General features: G+C 50.0%; 1 protein-coding gene across 2 annotated transcripts in view; it reads right to left on the reverse strand.

Moving 5' to 3' along the window:
- The window catches only part of CACFD1 (calcium channel flower domain containing 1), a 30,320-nt gene that overhangs the window by 6,159 nt on the left and 4,350 nt on the right, over positions 1-19,811 (reverse strand). For both annotated transcript variants that reach the window (XM_075323008.1, XM_075323009.1), the window contains exons 3-4: positions 9,054-9,126; positions 14-139 (exon numbers count right to left, since the gene is read on the reverse strand). In XM_075323008.1, coding sequence (XP_075179123.1) covers positions 14-139; positions 9,054-9,126 — 199 coding nt within the window. The remainder of the gene's footprint in view (positions 1-13; positions 140-9,053; positions 9,127-19,811) is intronic.

Genomic DNA, 19,811 nt, shown 5'->3' on the forward strand with positions numbered 1-19,811 from the left:
TGTGTTGCCGTACCCGCAGTAAAAGAACGCCTTCTGCCAGGGTTTTAACCTGTCGGCTTTATCTGCCACTTTGTTTGCAAACTCTATGAACTGGCAACAGAAGGGCGCCTCGCACAGGAACAGGACCAGCGCGTTCACCCTGCAGAGGAAACCAGAAATATAATGCAGCAACACCAAAGCCGAGGACTGTCGCCCCCGCACACAGGAACACGGCCCTATTGGCTGAGCATAATCACATGATGCTCCGCTGGTGACAATACCACACATACTTTATTACGACCCCCAGATCACATTTAGGGGTATTTAAGGCCAATTTTGACTTTGTAGTTACTTTTATCACTTTCTTCCATTCAGCCAGTCAACTGAGTTTCAGGCCACGGGGACTCACACAATGGCACTTATGGGGGCGATCTGAAGGGTTAGAGGGGTCACAAACTGCTCTTCTCCCCTGTGGAGGACCCCACAGGTCTGTGCATTATAAACAGTCCATTGATTTCAATAGGAACTGTGTAATGCTTTAGCTCTCCTGTGGTGGCGCTGCAGGAGAACTAATCACTCCCACCAATCGCTGAGGGTCAGGAAATATATATGTAATCAAAATAGACGCCCCCTTTAATTAGTAAAATCTCAGTATATGACCACATATACGAGTATCTTTGCTTTCGAAGACCTGGAGCACCACCCAGTGGAAGGAGGAGGAAACTACAGTCTTAAGTTGTAAAAAGGGAACTGGAAACAATAATGGTATAATGTACAAGAGTGGGTGACTATAATATACCAAATATACCGCAGTGATGACGAGACGCCGCAAATAGAGCCGTCCTAATAATACACCGCTCACCGGATTGCAGCAATGGGTGGAAACATTAACTGCACCCAAAACTAAAAATTACTGTGTAGCGTGGAGTAACAATAATAATAATAAAAAACAAAAGAAAAAAAACAGAGGAGTTCCCTTTGCTCCGTGGTGTACATACATTACAAAGTTAAATATATATATTTTCTTTTTATTATAATATATTACAATAAATACATATATGTGTGTGTGTAATTATGTGTGTGTATATATATATATATATATATATATATATATATATATATATATATATATATATATATATATATATATATATATATATATATATATATATATATATATATATATATATATATATATATATATATATATATACACACATATATACACACACATATACACACATACATACACACACATATACATACACACATACATATACACACATTAATTATATTATAATAAATGAAGGGAATTTTGTTTACTTACCGTAAATTCCTTTTCTTCTAGCTCTAATTGGGAGACCCAGACAATTGGGGTGTATAGGCTATGCCTCCGGAGGCCGCACAAAGTACTACACTTAAAAGTGTTAAGCCCCTCCCCTTCTGCCAATACACCCCCCGTGCTCCCACGGGCTGCTCAGTTTTGGTGCAAAAGCAAGAAGGAGGAAAAAATAATTATAAACTGGTTTAACTTCAATCCGAAGGAAACTCGGAGAACTGAAACCATTCAACATGAACAACATGTGTACACAAAAACAGGGGCGGGTGCTGGGTCTCCCAATTGGAGCTAGAAGAAAAGGAATTTACGATAAGTAAACAAAATTCCCTTCTTCTTTTTCGCTCTATTGGGAGACCCAGACAATTGGGACGTCCAAAAGCAGTCCCTGGGTGGGTAAAATAATACCTCGTAAGAGAGCCGTAAAACGGCCCCTTCCTACAGGTGGGCAACCGCCGCCTGAAGGACTCGTCTACCTAGGCTGGCATCTGCCGAAGCATAGGTATGCACCTGATAGTGCTTCGTGAAAGTGTGCAGACTCGACCAGGTAGCTGCCTGGCACACCTGTTGAGCCGTAGCCTGGTGTCGTAATGCCCAGGACGCGCCCACGGCTCTGGTAGAATGGGCCCTCAGCCCTGAGGGAACCGGAAGCCCAGCCGAACGGTAAGCTTCGATAATTGGCTCCTTGATCCACCGAGCCAGGGTTGATTTGGAAGCCTGTGACCCTTTACGCTGGCCAGCGACAAGGACAAAGAGTGCATCCGAGCGGCGCAGGGGCGCCGTACGAGAAATGTAGAGTCTGAGTGCTCTCACCAGATCTAACAAATGCAAATCCTTTTCACATTGATGAACTGGATGAGGATAAATAGAGGGTAAGGAAATATCCTGATTGAGATGAAAGGGGGATACCACCTTAGGGAGAAACTCCGGAACCGGACGTAGAACCACCTTGTCCTGGTGAAACACCAGGAAAGGGGCTTTGCATGACAGCGCTGCTAGCTCAGACACTCTCCGAAGTGAAGTGACTGCTACTAGAAAAACCACTTTCTGCGAAAGGCGTGAGAGAGAAATATCCCTCATTGGCTCGAACGGTGGTTTCTGAAGAGCCATCAGCACCTTGTTCAGATCCCAGGGTTCTAACGGCCGCTTGTAAGGTGGAACGATGTGACAAACCCCCTGCAGGAACGTGCGTACCTGTGGAAGTCTAGCAAGGCGCTTCTGGAAAAACACAGAGAGCGCAGAGACTTGTCCCTTAAGGGAGCCGAGCGACAAACCCTTTTCCAGTCCAGATTGAAGGAAGGACAGAAAAGTAGGTAATGCAAATGGCCAGGGAGAAAAACCCTGAGCAGAGCACCACGACAGGAATATTTTCCACGTCCTGTGGTAGATCTTGGCGGACGTTGGTTTCCTGGCCTGTCTCATAGTGGCAATGACTTCTTGAGATAACCCTGAAGACGCTAGGATCCAGGACTCAATGGCCACACAGTCAGGTTGAGGGCCGCAGAATTCAGATGGAAAAACGGCCCTTGAGACAGCAAGTCTGGTCGGTCTGGTAGTGCCCACGGTTGGCCGACCGTGAGATGCCACAGATCCGGGTACCACGACCTCCTCGGCCAGTCTGGAGCGACGAGGATGGCGCGGCGGCAGTCGGCCCTGATCTTGCGTAACACTCTGGGCAACAGTGCCAGAGGAGGAAACACATAAGGGAGCTGAAACTGCGACCAATCCTGAACTAAGGCGTCTGCCGCCAGAGCTCTGGGATCTTGAGACCGTGCCATGAACGTTGGTACCTTGTTGTTGTGCCGGGACGCCATGAGGTCGACGTCCGGCACCCCCCAGCGGCAACAGATCTCCTGAAACACGTCCGGGTGAAGGGACCATTCCCCTGCGTCCATGCCCTGGCGACTGAGATAATCTGCTTCCCAGTTTTCCACGCCTGGGATGTGAACTGCGGATATGGTGGAGGCCGTGGCTTCCCCCCACATCAAAATCCGCCGGACTTCCTGGAAGGCTTGTCGACTGCGTGTGCCGCCTTGGTGGATGATGTATGCCACCGCTGTAGAATTGTCCGACTGAATTCGGATCTGCTTGCCTTCCAGCCACTGCTGGAACGCTTTCAGGGCAAGATACACTGCCCTGATCTCCAGAACATTGATCTGAAGCGAGGACTCTTGCCGGGTCCACGTACCCTGAGTCCTGTGGTGGAGAAAAAACCGCTCCCCACCCTGACAGACTTGCGTCCGTCGTGACTACTTCCCAGGATGGGGGTAGGAAGGATTTCCCCTTCGACAATGAAGTGGGAAGAAGCCACCACCGAAGGGAAGCTTTGGTCGCCTGAGAGAGGGAGACGGTCCTGTCGAGGGACGTCGGCTTCCTGTCCCATTTGCGTAGGATGTCCCATTGAAGAGGACGCGGGTGAAACTGCGCGAAAGGGACTGCTTCCATTGCTGCCACCATCTTCCCCAGGAAGTGCATGAGGCGCCTCAAGGGGTGTGACTGGCCTTGAAGGAGAGATTGTACCCCTGTCTGTAGTGACCGCTGCTTGATCAGCGGAAGCTTCACTATCGCTGAGAGGGTATGAAACTCCATGCCAAGGTATGTCAGCGATTGGGCCGGTGTCAGATTTGACTTTGGAAAATTGATGATCCACCCGAAACTCTGGAGAGTCTCCAGGGTAGCGTCGAGGCTGTGTTGGCATGCCTCTAGAGAGGGTGCCTTGATCAACAGATTGTCCAAGTACGGGATCACCGAGTGACCCTGAGAATGGAGGACCGCTACTACAGTAGCCATAACCTTGGTGAAAACCCGTGGGGCTGTTGCCAGGCCGAATGGCAGTGCCACGAACTGCAGGTGTTCGTTTCCTATGGCGAAGCGCAAGAAGCGCTGGTGCTCTGGGGCAATCGGAACGTGGAGATAAGCATCTTTGAAATCGATCGATGCAAGGAAATCTCCTTGGGACATTGAGGCGATGACGGAGCGAAGGGATTCCATCCGGAACCGCCTGGTCTTTACGTGTTTGTTGAGAAGTTTCAGGTCTAGGACAGGACGGAAAGACCCGTCCTTCTTTGGGACCACAAACAAGTTGGAGTAAAAACCGTGGCCCTGTTGATGAAGAGGAACAGGGACCACCACTCCTTCTGCCTTCAGAGTGCCCAACGCCTGCAGAAGAGCCTCGGCTCTCTCGGGAGGCGGAGAAGACCTGAAGAATCGAGTCGGGGGACGAGAGATGAACTCTATCTTGTAACCGTGAGACAGAATGTCTCTCACCCAGCGGTCTTTTATTTGTGGCAGCCAGGTGTCGCAAAAGCGGGAGAGCCTGCCACCGACCGAGGATGCTACTAGAGGAGGTAGAAGTCATGAGGCAGCCGCTTTGTTAGCGGTGCTCCCAATGGCCTTTTTAGGACGTGACTTAGACCGCCATGCATCAGAGTTCCTTTGTTCTTTCTGAGACCTTTTGGACGAGGAGAATTGGGACCTGCCCGCGCCCCGAAAGGACCGAAACCTCGACTGCCCTCTCCTCTGTTGGGAGAGGTTCTGCTTGGGCTGGGGTAAGGATGTATCCTTTCCTTTGGATTGTTTGATGATTTCATCCAGGCACTCGCCAAAGAGCCTGTCGCCAGAAATTGGCAAACCGGTTAAACGCTTTTTTGGAAGCGGAATCTGCCTTCCACTCCCGTAGCCACAAGGCCCTGCGGACTACTACCGAATTGGCGGTCGCAACTGCCGTACGGCTCACAGAGTCCAGGACAGCATTCATAGCGTAAGACGCAATTGCCGAGGTCTGGGAGGTAATGGAAGCCACTTGTGGCGCGGCCGCTTCAATTTTCGCTTGACCTGCTGATATAGCTTGTAGCGCCCATACGGCTGCGAATGCTGGGGCCAAAGAAGCTCCGATAGCTTCATAGATGGATTTCATCCAGAGCTCCATCTGCCTGTCAGTGGCATCTTTAAGCGAGGCCCCATCTTCCACTGCAAGTATGGATCTAGCTGCCAGTCTGGAGATTGGAGGATCCACTTTGGGACATTGAATCCAACCTTTAACCACTTCCGGGGGAAAAGGATAACGTGTATCCTTAAGGCGCTTAGAGAAACGCTTATCCGGACAAGCATGGTGATTCTGGATTGCCTCTCTGAAATCAGAGTGGTCTAGAAACATACTCTGTGTACGCTTGGGGAACCTGAAGCGAAATTTCTCCTGCTGAGAATCAGACTCCTCCGCCGGAGGGGCTGAGGGAAGAATATCCAGCAACTGATGAATGGATGCAATAAGATCATTCACTATGGCGTCCCCGTCTGGAGAATTAAGATTGAGAGCGCTCCCAGGATCAGAATCCTGATCAGCTGTTTCCGCATCATCAACCAGAGATTCCCCCCGCTGAGACCCTAAACAATATGATGTCGAGGGAAATTCTAAGTGGGCTCGCTTAGACGATCTGGGGCTAGGTTCTAAGTCCGAACCCTCCGTCTGGGATGTATGAGATACCCCGTGAGGACATTGTTGGTCCAACTGAGGGGGGTCAGGGAACAATTATTCAACAGAGTCCCTTTGCTGAGATACCGGCCTGGACTGCAAGGCTTCTAGTATCTTAGCCATAGTCTCAGACAGTTGATCCTTAAAGGCTGCAAACTCAGTCCCCGTCACCTGGACAGTGTCAACAGGTGGCTCCCCCTGGGCCCCTCTTAGCAGAGGATCCGGCTGAGGAAGTGTCACAGGGGTCGAACACTGTACACAATGAGGGTCAGTGGAACCTGCCTGTAGCTGGGTCTTACATGCGGCGCAGGCAGCATAATAAGCCTGTGCTTTGGCACCCCTGCCTTTTATGGGCGCCATGCTATAGTTTTCCCTGAGTAACACAATAGGGTATATAGCTAGAAAGAACTGTGCTCATACAGTGTAAATTATATACAGTACACAAATAATGTACCAATACAATACAGCACCATGGGGCTAGCACCACATGTGCTGCTTACCAGCCGCCTAAGCGGTTGTGAGGCCACCAGAGACCGTGTCTGGGTCTCCCATGAATATGTCCCTCTCTGCAGCGTCGGTGGAGCTGACAGGAATAGCTGCGGCGTCCTGACGAGCTGAGGAAGCTGTGGGCGTGGCCTGGAAAGAGCGCGAAACGGGCGTTCACACTGTGCATAGTGAGGGGAGTGGAGCATGTAAATCATACTCCAGCCCTCATTGCTGCTCGCTCCGTGCAGCGTCCCGCCCTTCCCCTGCCTGTCAGGGCTGAGGGCGGGAGAAAAAAAAGGGAAACTAGGCCGCAATGAAGCCGGGGACTGTAGTAATAAACGCGGCCGCCGTAAAAGCGCGGTCGCGTGAAAGTCCCCGGCGAACTACAAGTCCCAGCCGCGCCGCAGTGTTCCGTGGCAACGGCGGTCAGTGCGGTAGCCCTTACATATAAACACACTCAGCGACGCTGAGTGTGTAATGGCACATATAGACCCGGTCAGCGCCGCGGTCCCCGGTGCACTAGCACACCCAGCAAAGCTGAGGTGATGCCGTGCGCGGTCCCCATAGGGATACAGAGTACCTTTAAGATGCAGGGCCATGTCCCTGAACGGTATCGGCTCCTATCCATCAGGCTCCACAGGAGTTGTGGATGAAGCCCGGTCTCAGTGCCTGGAGACCGATAATATCCCACTTCACCCAGAGCCCTAAGGGGGATGGGGAAGGAAAAACAGCATGTGGGCTCCAGCCGCCGTACCCGCAATGGATACCTCAACCTTAACAACACCGCCGACAAAAGTGGGGTGAGAAGGGAGCATGCTGGGGGCCCTATATGGGCCCACTTTTCTTCCATCCGACCTAGTCGGCAGCTGCTGCTGACTAATCTGTGGAGCTGTGCTGTGCGTGTCTGACCTCCTTCGCACAAAGCAAAAAACTGAGCAGCCCGTGGGAGCACGGGGGGTGTATTGGCAGAAGGGGAGGGGCCTAACACTTTTAAGTGTAGTACTTTGTGCGGCCTCCGGAGGCATAGCCTATACACCCAATTGTCTGGGTCTCCCAATAGAGCGAAAAAGAAATAATATATATTATATTTATAATATAATTAATATGTGTGTGTGTAATTATAATGTGTGTGTATAATTTATATATATATATTTTTTTTTTTTTGTGTGTGTGAGTAGTCTAATATAATGTATGCACCCCATGGGGCAAAGGGAACTCTTTACATCACGCTACGCATTATTTTTTATTTTTGGGTGGAGTGTGGAGTTAGTAATAGGTTTACACCCATTGCTGCAATCCAGTAAACAGTGTATTATTAGCACGGCTCAATGCATTAATGGAGCTCCACCGACAGCCATGCTGTTTGCAGTTTTTGACCTTCCCATCATGGTGTCCGTCATTAGGAGACTGTCCTATCTGACCCTCATATGATGGCGCTGATAAGCGATCTCCCTGTGGTGGGGTGGTGCGCATGCGTGTTTTTCCTGTGGCGGCCGGGTGCTGCTGACGCCTCATGTTAGCGACGGTTTGAGCATGACGTCTGAATGCTGATGTGGCTTTCCATCTAGCACTACGTCTGACCGCGCATGCGTCGCGCGTGACAGCACCAAAAGGGACAAAAATTGGGGAATGGGCTATATATACTCCGGGAAATACACCTGCCTTTGTGACCTGCCCCCAAAGAAGCCCACGCGAAAAGCGCGTCGGGGTCCCAGAGGTGCATCCCCTTATAGATCAATAGGTATTATGGGTGTCTTTTTACATGGAGCTGAATATTTAACAGTATCATGGATAGTATGTGCACTTTACCATGGGTTTGCGTCCCTAGTCCTGCATCTTTTATGACTTTCACTATTTAACTGTTAGGCTATGTGCCCACGGGACTCTGTATCTGTGGATTTTTCTGCAGCTAAATCCGCAGCATTCCCCCAAAATCTGCACCTTTTCATAGGTGCTGATTTTGTGCGGATTTGTTGCAGATTTGACGCATATTTTGTTGCGGATTTTGCGTTTTTTTTTACATTCAATTGAATAGGCAAAATCCGCAGGTAAATCCGCAACAATAATTGACATGCTGCAGATTTTTCCGCACGGAAATCCGCACGATTTCCGCTGCGGAAAAATCCGTAGCGTGGGCACAGCATTTCCCAAATGCCATAGAAATGGCTGGGGAGTAGCTGTGCTGCAGATTTCTGAAAAATCCGCGGCATTTCCGCGAGAAATCTGCGGCAAAATCTGCGCATTTTCCGCAGCGTGGGCACATAGCCTTACTATACATATGCAATTTATTGCTTTGCTAGCGTCACCCTCTGTGCAATATATCCACTTTTGCTGCTATTTTTGTATAGGTGCTTTACACCCTCCTCCCATTAACTCTGTCTTTGGGTGTTCCTCCCTTTTGTTAATCCTCAACAGGACTAGATCTTTTACTCTATATGACGTGGTGTTATTATGTTTATGGTCATTTTATAATAAAATCACCCTATGTTTACACAATGGTAGTTTATCACTATGTGATCTATAGGTTATATTTATTTTTGGGTCTGTCCCACATACCCTGCTATTATAGTCCTTATTTAAGATGATTTTGATTTACACTATAGGTCATCTTTACGTCCCTCTTTATGTTCAGATGAAGCGGATACAATTAATGGAGCTCCGGCCGATAGCCATGCTGTTTCCAGTAACTTGTAGAATTGAGCATGCTGCTCCAGCCCATCGTCATACAGGATTAGATAAGGGATGTCGTGTTTTGTGTATGAGGCCGGGGTCTCTACTCACATCATGAAGACGCCGGCTGCAATGTTCAATGGGTTGATGGTGACGCAGTTCCACAGGCCGGCAACGGCACATGCTGAAAAAGAGAAAACACACAAGAGTCAGGAACATGTATCCTATAAGCTAGCACTGTCAGTGGGGGGGGGGGGGGGGGGGTGTCCAGGAGCCGCCGGACCCCCAGCAATCAAGACATTATTACTAGAGATGAGCAATAATATTCAGGCATCCTAACTAAGTGACCAAATGTGCCAAGGATCCCAGCCCGGAAGATTTAAATCTGAAAAAAAAAAAAAAAGAAAAAAAAACAAAAACAAAAAGTGTGCATGAGATTACAGAAATCTCACTTTACCGGTAAAACAATGTTATTTCTAAGAAAGTGTGGAAAAAAAAAACAAAACACAAAAACAGCAAAAATGCAACATGTGAATAACGTATATTCCAAATCTAACAGCTCATCTCCATACCGTTTTGTGTTTTTGTTTTTAAATCCGATACTTTAAGGATTTTTTTAGCACTCTAATACACCAATAATCCTGCTCTTGTGTGAGCGGGTAAAGACGGGCTAATGACGTACTATGGCCATCATGAGTTGTTACCCTGGCTGTGATCTGGGCTTGCACGCTGAGCCCGCATCTTTCGCTGCAGATGATGGCTGCATTTATTCAGCCTTCATCTGCCTCTAGTAGCTGAGTGCGGAGTGGCACCCAGTATGTGGCTGTTACCCTGTTAAATGCGGCTGTCAATGTCTGACAGCGGCGTGGTCTTCTGGCCACTAATTGGCGCACCAACGTTTTGTCATAACAGCTGGGGGTCTGCTGAAGACCCCTGTGTATCATCACAGTACTCCTGTGTAAACCAGCCCGTTGCTGGTGTTCATAGGAGACTGAACTCTTCTATAAGCAGCAAACCTGGGGCATCGCTGTAAATATAACAAGTGATCAGACTATTGAAGGTTCAAATGTCCCCTAAGGAGACTATTAAATACTGTACAAAGAAAAAAAAAAACCCACAAAGAAAATATAATATATAACAATAAAATATATAACATATCTAATAATATAATACTAAATTATAATATATATATATATATATATATATATATATATATATATATATCTGAAAGCTCAAATCACCCCCCGTTAACCACATTAAAAATGAAGAGATTAAAAATAAAAAAAATAAAAAACACATTTAGTATTGCAGTGTTCGTAAAAGCACAATCTATGAAAATATAAAATAAATTAGTTTAATAGGTAAACCGCGTACGGGGTAAAGTAATAAAAACATCAGAATTGCAGTTTTTCGTCTACGGCAACGACAGAAGAAAAAAAAATGTAATAACAGGTGATGAAAACAAAAGTATATACTCTAATAAAAACATTAGCTCGTGGGGCAAAAAATAAAAAAAAATAGATATGTTTGATGTCTATGTAATTGTACTGATCTGAAGAATCATACTGCCAGGTCAGTTTTATGGTATAATATAATATGCTTAAATTTTTTTTGTCGTCATTTTTTGTTTTTCCACCACACCTGGAATTTTTATTACGCCTACCATGACAACGTATGATATAATGGATGGTGTTGTTCAAAAGTAGTAATTATTCCACAAAAAACAAGTCCTCAAAAGAAGAGGGGGGGGGGAGGTGAGGGGGAAAAAGAAAAAAAAATAAATATATAAGTTATGGCTCCTGGAAGGTGGGGGGAGGGGGGCAGAAGTGCAAAAATATATTATATATATATAAAAAGACAGACAAAAATTCATGGGGAAATGGAAGGCATCTGAAAACTTTTTGTTATACCAAAACTCCCCACCAGGTGAAAAAGTGGCGCAGTACAGTGAGCGAGCGGCCCAAAAACCGTGTGCCGATAGATGGAGATGTCACAATAGTTCCACAGATTAGCATAACTGTTCAATATGGCCGCATCATGCATGGAGATCATGTCCATCCTATGCAGAACATGTCTGGTGAGAGGCTGCGCACTTCCACAATGATGCGGTCTTTGAGGTCAGCCGGGGGGTGTTGACATTTCCCCGATAAACACGCTCTTTCATGTGTCCCCACAACCAGAAATCACAAGGATTGATATCGGGTGAATCCGGTGGCCATGCGTTAGGGAAGGAGCGGCTCAAAATCCTGTCATCGGGAAAATGTGCCCGCAGAATGTTCTTCACACGGTTTGCAATCATGCATGAAGGTGGTCGTCTGAAGACACTGCCGCTGGAGGAGTTGTGGAACGACCGCTGTTTCCAGCATTGTCCGGTATCTCGCTGCCCCAACCCCAGTGGCCTCATTTCTTCATAAAAGAACGGTCCAAGGATGAAGGATGAGGTGAAGCCGCACCAAACGGTTACCTTTGGTGAATGCAGCGGAGCCCCCTCGACCGCTTGAGGATTTTCAGTAGCCCATGTGACCGTTTTGTGTGTTCACCGTTCCATTCATCGCTCCACAGAACATTCCATGGCCAATTGTCACCCCCTTCCGCCAAAAGAAGGGAATTTTGTTTACTTACCGTAAATTCCTTTTCTTCTAGCTCCTATTGGGAGACCCAGACAATTGGGTGTATAGCTTCTGCCTCCGGAGGCCACACAAAGTATTACACTTAAAAGTATAAACCCCTCCCCTCTGCTATACACCCTCCCGTGCATCACGGGCTCCTCAGTTTTGGTGCAAAAGCAGGAAGGAGGAAACTTATAAATTGGTCTAAGGTAAATTCAATCCGAAGGATGTTCGGAGAACTGAAACCATGAACCAACAGAACAATTCAACATGAACAACATGTGTACACAAAAGAACAACAGCCCGAAGGGAACAGGGGCGGGTGCTGGGTCTCCCAATAGGAGCTAGAAGAAAAGGAATTTACGGTAAGTAAACAAAATTCCCTTCTTTGTCGCTCCATTGGGAGACCCAGACAATTGGGACGTCCAAAAGCAGTCCCTGGGTGGGTAAAATAATACCTCGATAAAAGAGCCGTAAAACGGCCGTTTCCTACAGGTGGGCAACCGCCGCCTGAAGGACTCGCCTACCTAGGCTGGCATCTGCCGAAGCGTAGGTATGCACCTGATAGTGTTTCGTGAAAGTGTGCAGACTCGACCAGGTAGCCGCCTGACACACCTGCTGAGCCGTAGCCTGGTGCCGCAATGCCCAGGACACCGACGGCTCTGGTAGAATGGGCCTTCAGCCCTGAAGGAACCGGAAGCCCAGAAGAACGGTAGGCCTTGAGAATTGGTTCCTTGATCCACCGAGCCAAGGTTGACTTGGAAGCCTGCGACCCTTTACGCTGGCCAGCGACAAGGACAAAGAGCGCATCCAAACGGCGCAGGGGCGCCGTACGAGAAATGTAGAATCTGAGTGCTCTCACCAGATCTAACAAGTGCAAATCCTTTTCACATTGGTGAACTGGATGAGGGCAAAAAGAAGGTAAGGAGATATCCTGATTGAGATGAAAGGGGGATACCACCTTAGGGAGAAATTCCGGAACCGGACGCAGGACCACCTTATCCTGGTGAAACACCAGGAAAGCGGCTTTGCATGACAATGCAGCTAGCTCAGACACTCTCCGAAGTGATGTGACTGCCACTAGGAAGACCACCTTCTGCGACAGACGTGAGAGAGAGACATCCCGCAGCGGATCGAAAGGTGGTTTTTGAAGAGCTGTTAGCACCCTGTTAAGATCCCAGGGTTCTAGCGGACGCTTGTAAGGAGGGACAATGTGGCAAACCCCCTGCAGGAACGTGCGTACCTGTGGAAGCCTGGCTAGACGCTTTTGAAAAAACACGGAGAGCGCCGAGACTTGTCCCTTAAGAGAGCCGAGAGACAAACCCTTTTCCATTCCTGATTGGAGGAAGGACAGAAAAGTGGGCAAGGCAAATGGCCAGGGAGTAAAACCCTGATCAGAGCACCAGGATAGGAAGATCCTCCACGTCCTGTGGTAGATCTTGGCGGACGTTGGTTTCCTAGCCTGTCTCATAGTGGCAATGACCTCTTGAGATAACCCTGAAGACGCTAGGATCCAGGACTCAATGGCCACACAGTCAGGTTGAGGGCCGCAGAATTCAGATGGAAAAATGGCCCTTGAGACAGCAAGTCTGGTCGGTCTGGCAGTGCCCACGGTTGACCCACCGTGAGATGCCACAGATCCGGGTACCACGACCTCCTCGGCCAGTCTGGGGCGATGAGGATGGCGCGGCGGCAGTCGGACCTGATCTTGCGTAGCACTCTGGGCAGTAGTGCCAGAGGAGGAAATACATAAGGCAGTCGAAACTGAGACCAATCCTGAACTAATGCGTCTGCCGCCAGAGCTCTGTTATCTTGAGACCTTGCCATGAATGCCGGGACCTTGTTGTTGTGCCGGGACGCCATTAGGTCGACGTCTGGCATTCCCCAGCGGCAACAGATCTCCTGAAACACGTCCGGGTGAAGAGAACATTCCCCTGCGTCCATGCCCTGGCGACTGAGATAATCTGCTTCCCAGTTTTCTACGCCCGGGATGTGAACTGCGGAGATGGTGGAGGCTGTGGCTTCCACCCACAGCAGAATCCGCCGAACTTCCTGGAAGGCTTGACGACTGCGTGTGCCGCCTTGGTGGTTGATGTACGCCACCGCCGTGGCGTTGTCCGACTGAATTCTGATCTGTCTGCCTTCCAGCCACGGCTGGAACGCCTTTAGGGCAAGATACACTGCCCTTATCTCCAGAACATTGATCTGAAGGGAGGACTCTGGCTGAGTCCAGGTACCCTGAGCCCTGTGGTGGAGGAAGACCGCTCCCCACCCTGACAGACTCGCGTCCGTCGTGACCACAGCCCAGGATGGGGGCAGGAAGGATTGCCCCTTCGACAAAGAAGTGGGAAGAAGCCACCACTGAAGGGAGGCTTTGGCTGCCCGAGAAAGGGAGACGTTCCTGTCGAGGGACGTCGACCTCTTGTCCCATTTGCGGAGAATGTCCCATTGGAGGGGACGCAGATGAAACTGCGCAAATGGAACTGCCTCCATTGCTGCCACCATCTTCCCTAGGAAGTGCATGAGGCGCCTCAAGGGGTGTGACTGGGCCCGAAGGAGAGATTGCACCCCTGTCTGTAGTGAACGCTGTTTGTCTAGCGGAAGTTTCACTATCGCTGAGAGAGTATGAAACTCCATCCCGAGATATGTCAGTGATTGGGTCGGTGTCAATTTTGACTTTGGGAAGTTGATGATCCACCCGAATCTCTGGAGAGTGTCCAGAGCAATGTTCAGGCTGTGTTGGCATGCCACTCGGGAGGGGGCCTTGACTAGAAGATCGTCTAAGTAAGGGATCACCGAGTGTCCCTGAGAGTGTAGGACTGCTACCACTGTTGCCATGACCTTGGTGAAGACCCGTGGGGCTGTCGCCAGGCCGAAAGGCAGTGCTACGAACTGAAGGTGTTCGTCCCTGATGGCGAAACGCAGGAAGCGCTGATGCTCTGGTGCAATCGGCACGTGGAGATAAGCATCCTTGATGTCGATTGATGCTAGGAAGTCTCCTTGGGACATCGAGGCGATGACGGAGCGGAGAGATTCCATCCGGAACCGCCTGGTTTTCACATGTCTGTTGAGCAGTTTGAGGTCCAGAACGGGACGGAAAGATCCGTCCTTTTTTGGCACCACAAACAAGTTGGAGTAAAAACCGTGACCCCATTCCTAAAGGGGAACAGGGATCACCACTCCTTCTGCCTTCAGAGTGCTCACCGCCTGAAGAAGAGCATCGGCTCGCTCGGGGGGCGGAGATGTTCTGAAGAAACGAGTCGGAGGACGAGAGCTGAGCTCTATCCTGTACCCGTGAGACAGAATGTCTCTCACCCATCGGTCTTGGACATGTGGCAACCAGGCGTCGCAAAAGCGGGAGAGCCTGCCACCGACCGAGGATGCGGTTTGGGGAGGCCGAAAGTCATGAGGAGGCCGCTTTGGGAACGGTTCCTCCGGCGGTCTTTTTAGGTCGTGACTTAGACCGCCATGAGTCAGAGTTCCTCTGGTTCTTCTGTGGCCTGTTGGACGAGGAGAATTGAGACCTGGCTGAGGGCCGAAAGGACCGAAACCTCGATTGTATCTTCCGTTGTTGAGGTCTGTTTGGTTTGGACTGGGGTAAGGACGAGTCCTTTCCCTTGGATTGTTTAATGATTTCATCCAATTGCTCGCCAAACAGACGGTCGCCAGAAAATGGCAAACCGGTTAAGAATTTCTTGGAAGCAGAGTCTGCCTTCCATTCGCGTAGCCACATGGCCCTGCGGACTGCCACTGAATTGGCGGATGCTACCGCCGTACGGCTCGCAGAGTCCAGGACAGCATTCATGGCGTAGGACGCAAAAGCCGACGCCTGAGAGGTTAAAGACACAACCTGTGGAGTAGAGGCACGTGTGACTGCATTAATCTCAGCCTGACAAGCTGATATAGCTTGGAGTGCCCAGACGGCTGCGAATGCCGGAGCAAAAGACGCGCCTATAGCTTCATAGATGGATTTCATCAGGAGCTCTATCTGCCTGTCAGTGGCATCCTTGAGCGATGAACCATCTGCCACTGCAACTATGGATCTAGCCGCCAGTCTAGAGACTGGAGGATCCACCTTGGGACACTGAGCCCAACCCTTAACTACGTCAGGGGGGGAAGGGGTAACGTGTGTCATTAAGGCGCTTGGTAAAGCGCTTGTCCGGAAAAGCTCGGTGTTTCTGGACTGTATCTCTGAAGTTGGAGTGATCAAGAAACGCACTCCGTGTACGTTTGGGAAACCTAAATTGGAATTTCTCCTGCTGAGAAGCTGACTCCTCAATCGGAGGAGCTGGAGAAGGAAGTTCTAACACCTGATTGATGGACGCTATAAGGTCGTTTACTATGGCGTCCCCTTCAGGTGTATCAAGATTGAGAGCGGCGTCATGATCAGAGCCCTGAGCTGCCACCTCCGCTTCATCCTCCAGAGAGTCCTCATGCTGAGACCCTGAACACTGTGATGAAGTCGAGGGAAGCTCCCAGCGAGCCCGCTTAACCGGTCTGGGACTGCGATCCGTGTCGGAGTCCTCACCGTGGGACCTATGAGTCGCCCCAGGAGCACTTTGCTGCGCCGACCGAGGGGAGTCTGAGGGCAATGAATCAACAGTGCCCGGGGCCTGTGTTACCGGTCTGGACTGCAAGGCTTCTAATATATTAGCAGACCATCTATCCATAGACTGAGCCATGGATTGAGAAATTGACTCAGAAAGTTTGTCAGCCAATACTGCAAACTCTGTCCCTGCCACCTGGACAGTGACAGCCGGTGGTTCTACCTGGGCCGAGGGTCCCACTAGTGGCTGAGGCTCCGGCTGAGTGAGTGTCACAGGGGCCGAGCATTGCACACAGTGAGGGTAGGTGGAACCTGCAGGTAGCATAGCCGCACAAGAGGTACAGGTTGCAAAATAAGCCTGTGCCTTGGCACCCTTGCTTTTTGCGGATGACATGCTGTTGTCTCCTCTTAGAGCAATCAGTGAGGGTATATAGCCAAAAGCAAATAGTGCGGCCGAACAAAGTAAATGTATACAATATAAGTATATAAATATACACTTCGGCACCCAGGGGGGCCAGCACCTAGTAACAGGTGCGGCTTACCGACCGCCCTCAGCGGTTGTGTGACCACCAGATTCCCTGCCTGGGCCTCCCAGAGCTGATGGAGCTCGTCTCTGCAGTTCTCCAGCGTCTTGTAGCAATGGCTGCCAGCGTTCTGAGAGGAGGAGGGAGCCGTGGGCGTGCCTCAGAAAGTGCGGGAATCTGGTGCCCCACAGTGCTTAGTGAGGGGGGAGGAGGATACCTCAGTATGCTCCAGCCCTCACCGCTGACGTCTAGTCTAGCGTCCCGCCCTTACCCCTGACTGGCAGGCCCGGGGGCGGGAGTTTGCGGTACTAGGCCGCAAAAGCCGGGGACTAAATTTATTAGCGCGGCCGGCAAACAAGCGCGGTCGGCGCGGTAGTCCGGCGACACAAAACACCCAGCAGCTGCTGCAGCGTCCATTACACAGGCGCTCTATGCGCCGTCCCCAAGGGGACACAGAGTACCTCAGAGGAGCAGGGCCCTGTCCCTGACGATACCCAGTCTCCTGTCCAGCAGATTCCCCCAGGGGCTGCGGAGGGAGCACGGTCCCAGTGCATGGTGACCGTTTAGGATCCCACTTCACCCAGAGCCCCGAAAGGATGGGGAAGGATAACAGCATGTGGCTCCAGCCTTTGTACCCGCAATGGGTACCTCAACCTTAACAGCACCGCCGACCAGAGTGGGGTGAGAAGGGAGCATGCCGGGGGCCCTTATGGGCCCTCTTTTCTTCCATCCGATAAAGTCAGCAGCTGCTGCTGACTAAAATGTGGAGCTATGCGTGCATGTGTGCCTCCTTCAACACAAAGCATAAAAACTGAGGAGCACGTGATGCACGGGAGGGTGTATAGGCAGAGGGGAGGGGTTTACACTTTTAAGTGTAATACTTTGTGTGGCCTCCGGAGGCAGAAGCTATACACCCAATTGTCTGGGTCTCCCAATGGAGCAACAAAGAAAGATACCAATTTTCAGCCAATACTGTCCACTGGGTCAGTCTGCACCCCGCTCCACACACCTTAGGTTATTTTATGGCCACCTTGTATATTAGTTTTGTCCCTATGGGGTTATGGATACCTGCCCCTCTATAGGGCTATAACCCTTGCCAGCTTCTCCAAGTGCACCAAAACTGTATCGGGGCATTATTTAATGAAGGTTTGGGCATAAAAGCAGAGAATATATTCTTCCATCATAATGCCAGGCCTCGAGAAGACAAAAGACACACACAGCAGTGCCCAGGCCTCCAGCAGAGTCCTCGTGAGCGGCCGTGCTCATTAATAGTGCATAGCCCCCTCTACATACGATACACCCACCCTTCTCAGCTGACAGCCCCCAGCAGGGAACAAAGCTCCGTATTCTCATCAAGTGTAACATCAGCTGCACGGGGCGGCGGGCGCGGAGCGTGGGAAGGAGCGCCACAGATACTCACTGCAGCGGACACGTGCCGAATTATCAGTGAAGGGGTTAACAGGGATTTTACCAATTTAAGGCTGGAGTCACACATCTTGGACATTGGGCATATTTTGCCACAATCTCCCCCCCCATACCCCTCGCCCCCACTCCATGCCGACCCCAATGTCATCCCCTGCCCCATGCCGACTCCAACGCCGCCCCCCACTCCATGCTGAACCCAATGCCACCCCCTAACCCCTACCCCATGCCAACCCCAATGCCATCCCCACCCCATGCTGACCCCAATGCCGTCCCCCGCCCCCTACCCATGCCAACCCCAATACCGTCCCCAGCCAATGCCGTCCCCCGCCCCCTACCCATGCCAACCCCAATGCCGTCCCCAGCCAATGCCGACCCCAATGCCGTCCCCCACCTCCTACCCATGCCAACCCTAATGCCGTCCCCAGCCAATGCCGACCCCAATGCCGTCCCCCTACCCCATTTCGACCCCAATGCCGCCCCCACCCCATGCCAACCCCAATGCCGTCCCCCGCCCCCTACCCCATGTCGACCCCAATGCCGCCCCCACCCCATGCCAACCCCAATGCCGCTCGCAGCCCCCTACCCCATGCCGACCTGAATGCCCCCCTGCCCCCTACCCATGCTGACCCCAACGCCATCCCCCGCCCCATGCCGACCCCTCCACCAAAAAAAAAAAAAAAAAAAAAAAAGTTGTAGCATAAGTGAAAAAAACATAATGGTAGGGATTAGTGGGTATCTGAAGGAGCCGACATGTCTCAGCATTAAGTGAAGGGATTGTGTAATGCTTCCTCTCTCCTGTGGTGGCGCTGCAGGGAAACTTAACACTTGGGTCATTACTGATCACGGCCGATCAACAGGGCTACCAGCTAAAAAAAGGCAAATAGCATTAGAAAAGCACCCCTTTCATATAAATATAAGCGGGGAGCCACTTTAATATAATAGTATATTCGGCAATAAGGAGGCCGATGTGGTGCAGACGGTGACACGGACACTACCTGACCTTCACTAATCCCTCACAACAGATGGACGGGGGCCAATGTCACAATCAGATAAACGGGATCACCCTGTGCCCGCCCCGAGGCCGGCGGCTCAGACATCCACTGGATACCTGCTCAGGACATTGCTAGGTGTTTAGAGTAATGGTCTGTAAACAGAAGCCCTCCGGATGTGGTGAAACTACAACTCCCAGCATTCCCCGACAGCCGCAGCTCACAGGAACACCACCACCTGTTGTCTGGTGCAGTAGGAAGAGCATCAGATGACAGGAGGGAATGTGAGCCGGACGGACATGCAATATCCACGCACTATGCATATATATGCACACCCCGGACATCAATGATTGGACTAGTGTCTAAGACAGAGTTTCAATATTCCGGAAAATCCATTGATCTGGAATCACACATGTCCCATGGATCCAGGGTAAGGAACATATGGAAAGAACTAAACTTTTGTAAACTCATTTCTCATTTTTTTTTTTAACTCTTAAATTCTAACACACACACTATTTATATATATATATATATATATATATATATATATATATATCACAGTGTATACATACATACACAGCTCTGGCAAAAAATGAGGAGACCACTTGCACATTTTCATTTCTACTGACGTCGTCTCCGAATTTCCAAGCAATAAACCTTGTATTTATTTTCTGAAAATGAGAAATGGTGAAAATAACAGGACAATGCATTGTATTCACCTCTAATAATGCAAAGAAAACAAGTTCATAATCATTTACACACAATACTAATAATGT

This window comes from Anomaloglossus baeobatrachus, chromosome 9 (genome assembly GCF_048569485.1).
Source record: "Anomaloglossus baeobatrachus isolate aAnoBae1 chromosome 9, aAnoBae1.hap1, whole genome shotgun sequence".
Taxonomy (NCBI): domain Eukaryota; kingdom Metazoa; phylum Chordata; class Amphibia; order Anura; family Aromobatidae; genus Anomaloglossus; species Anomaloglossus baeobatrachus.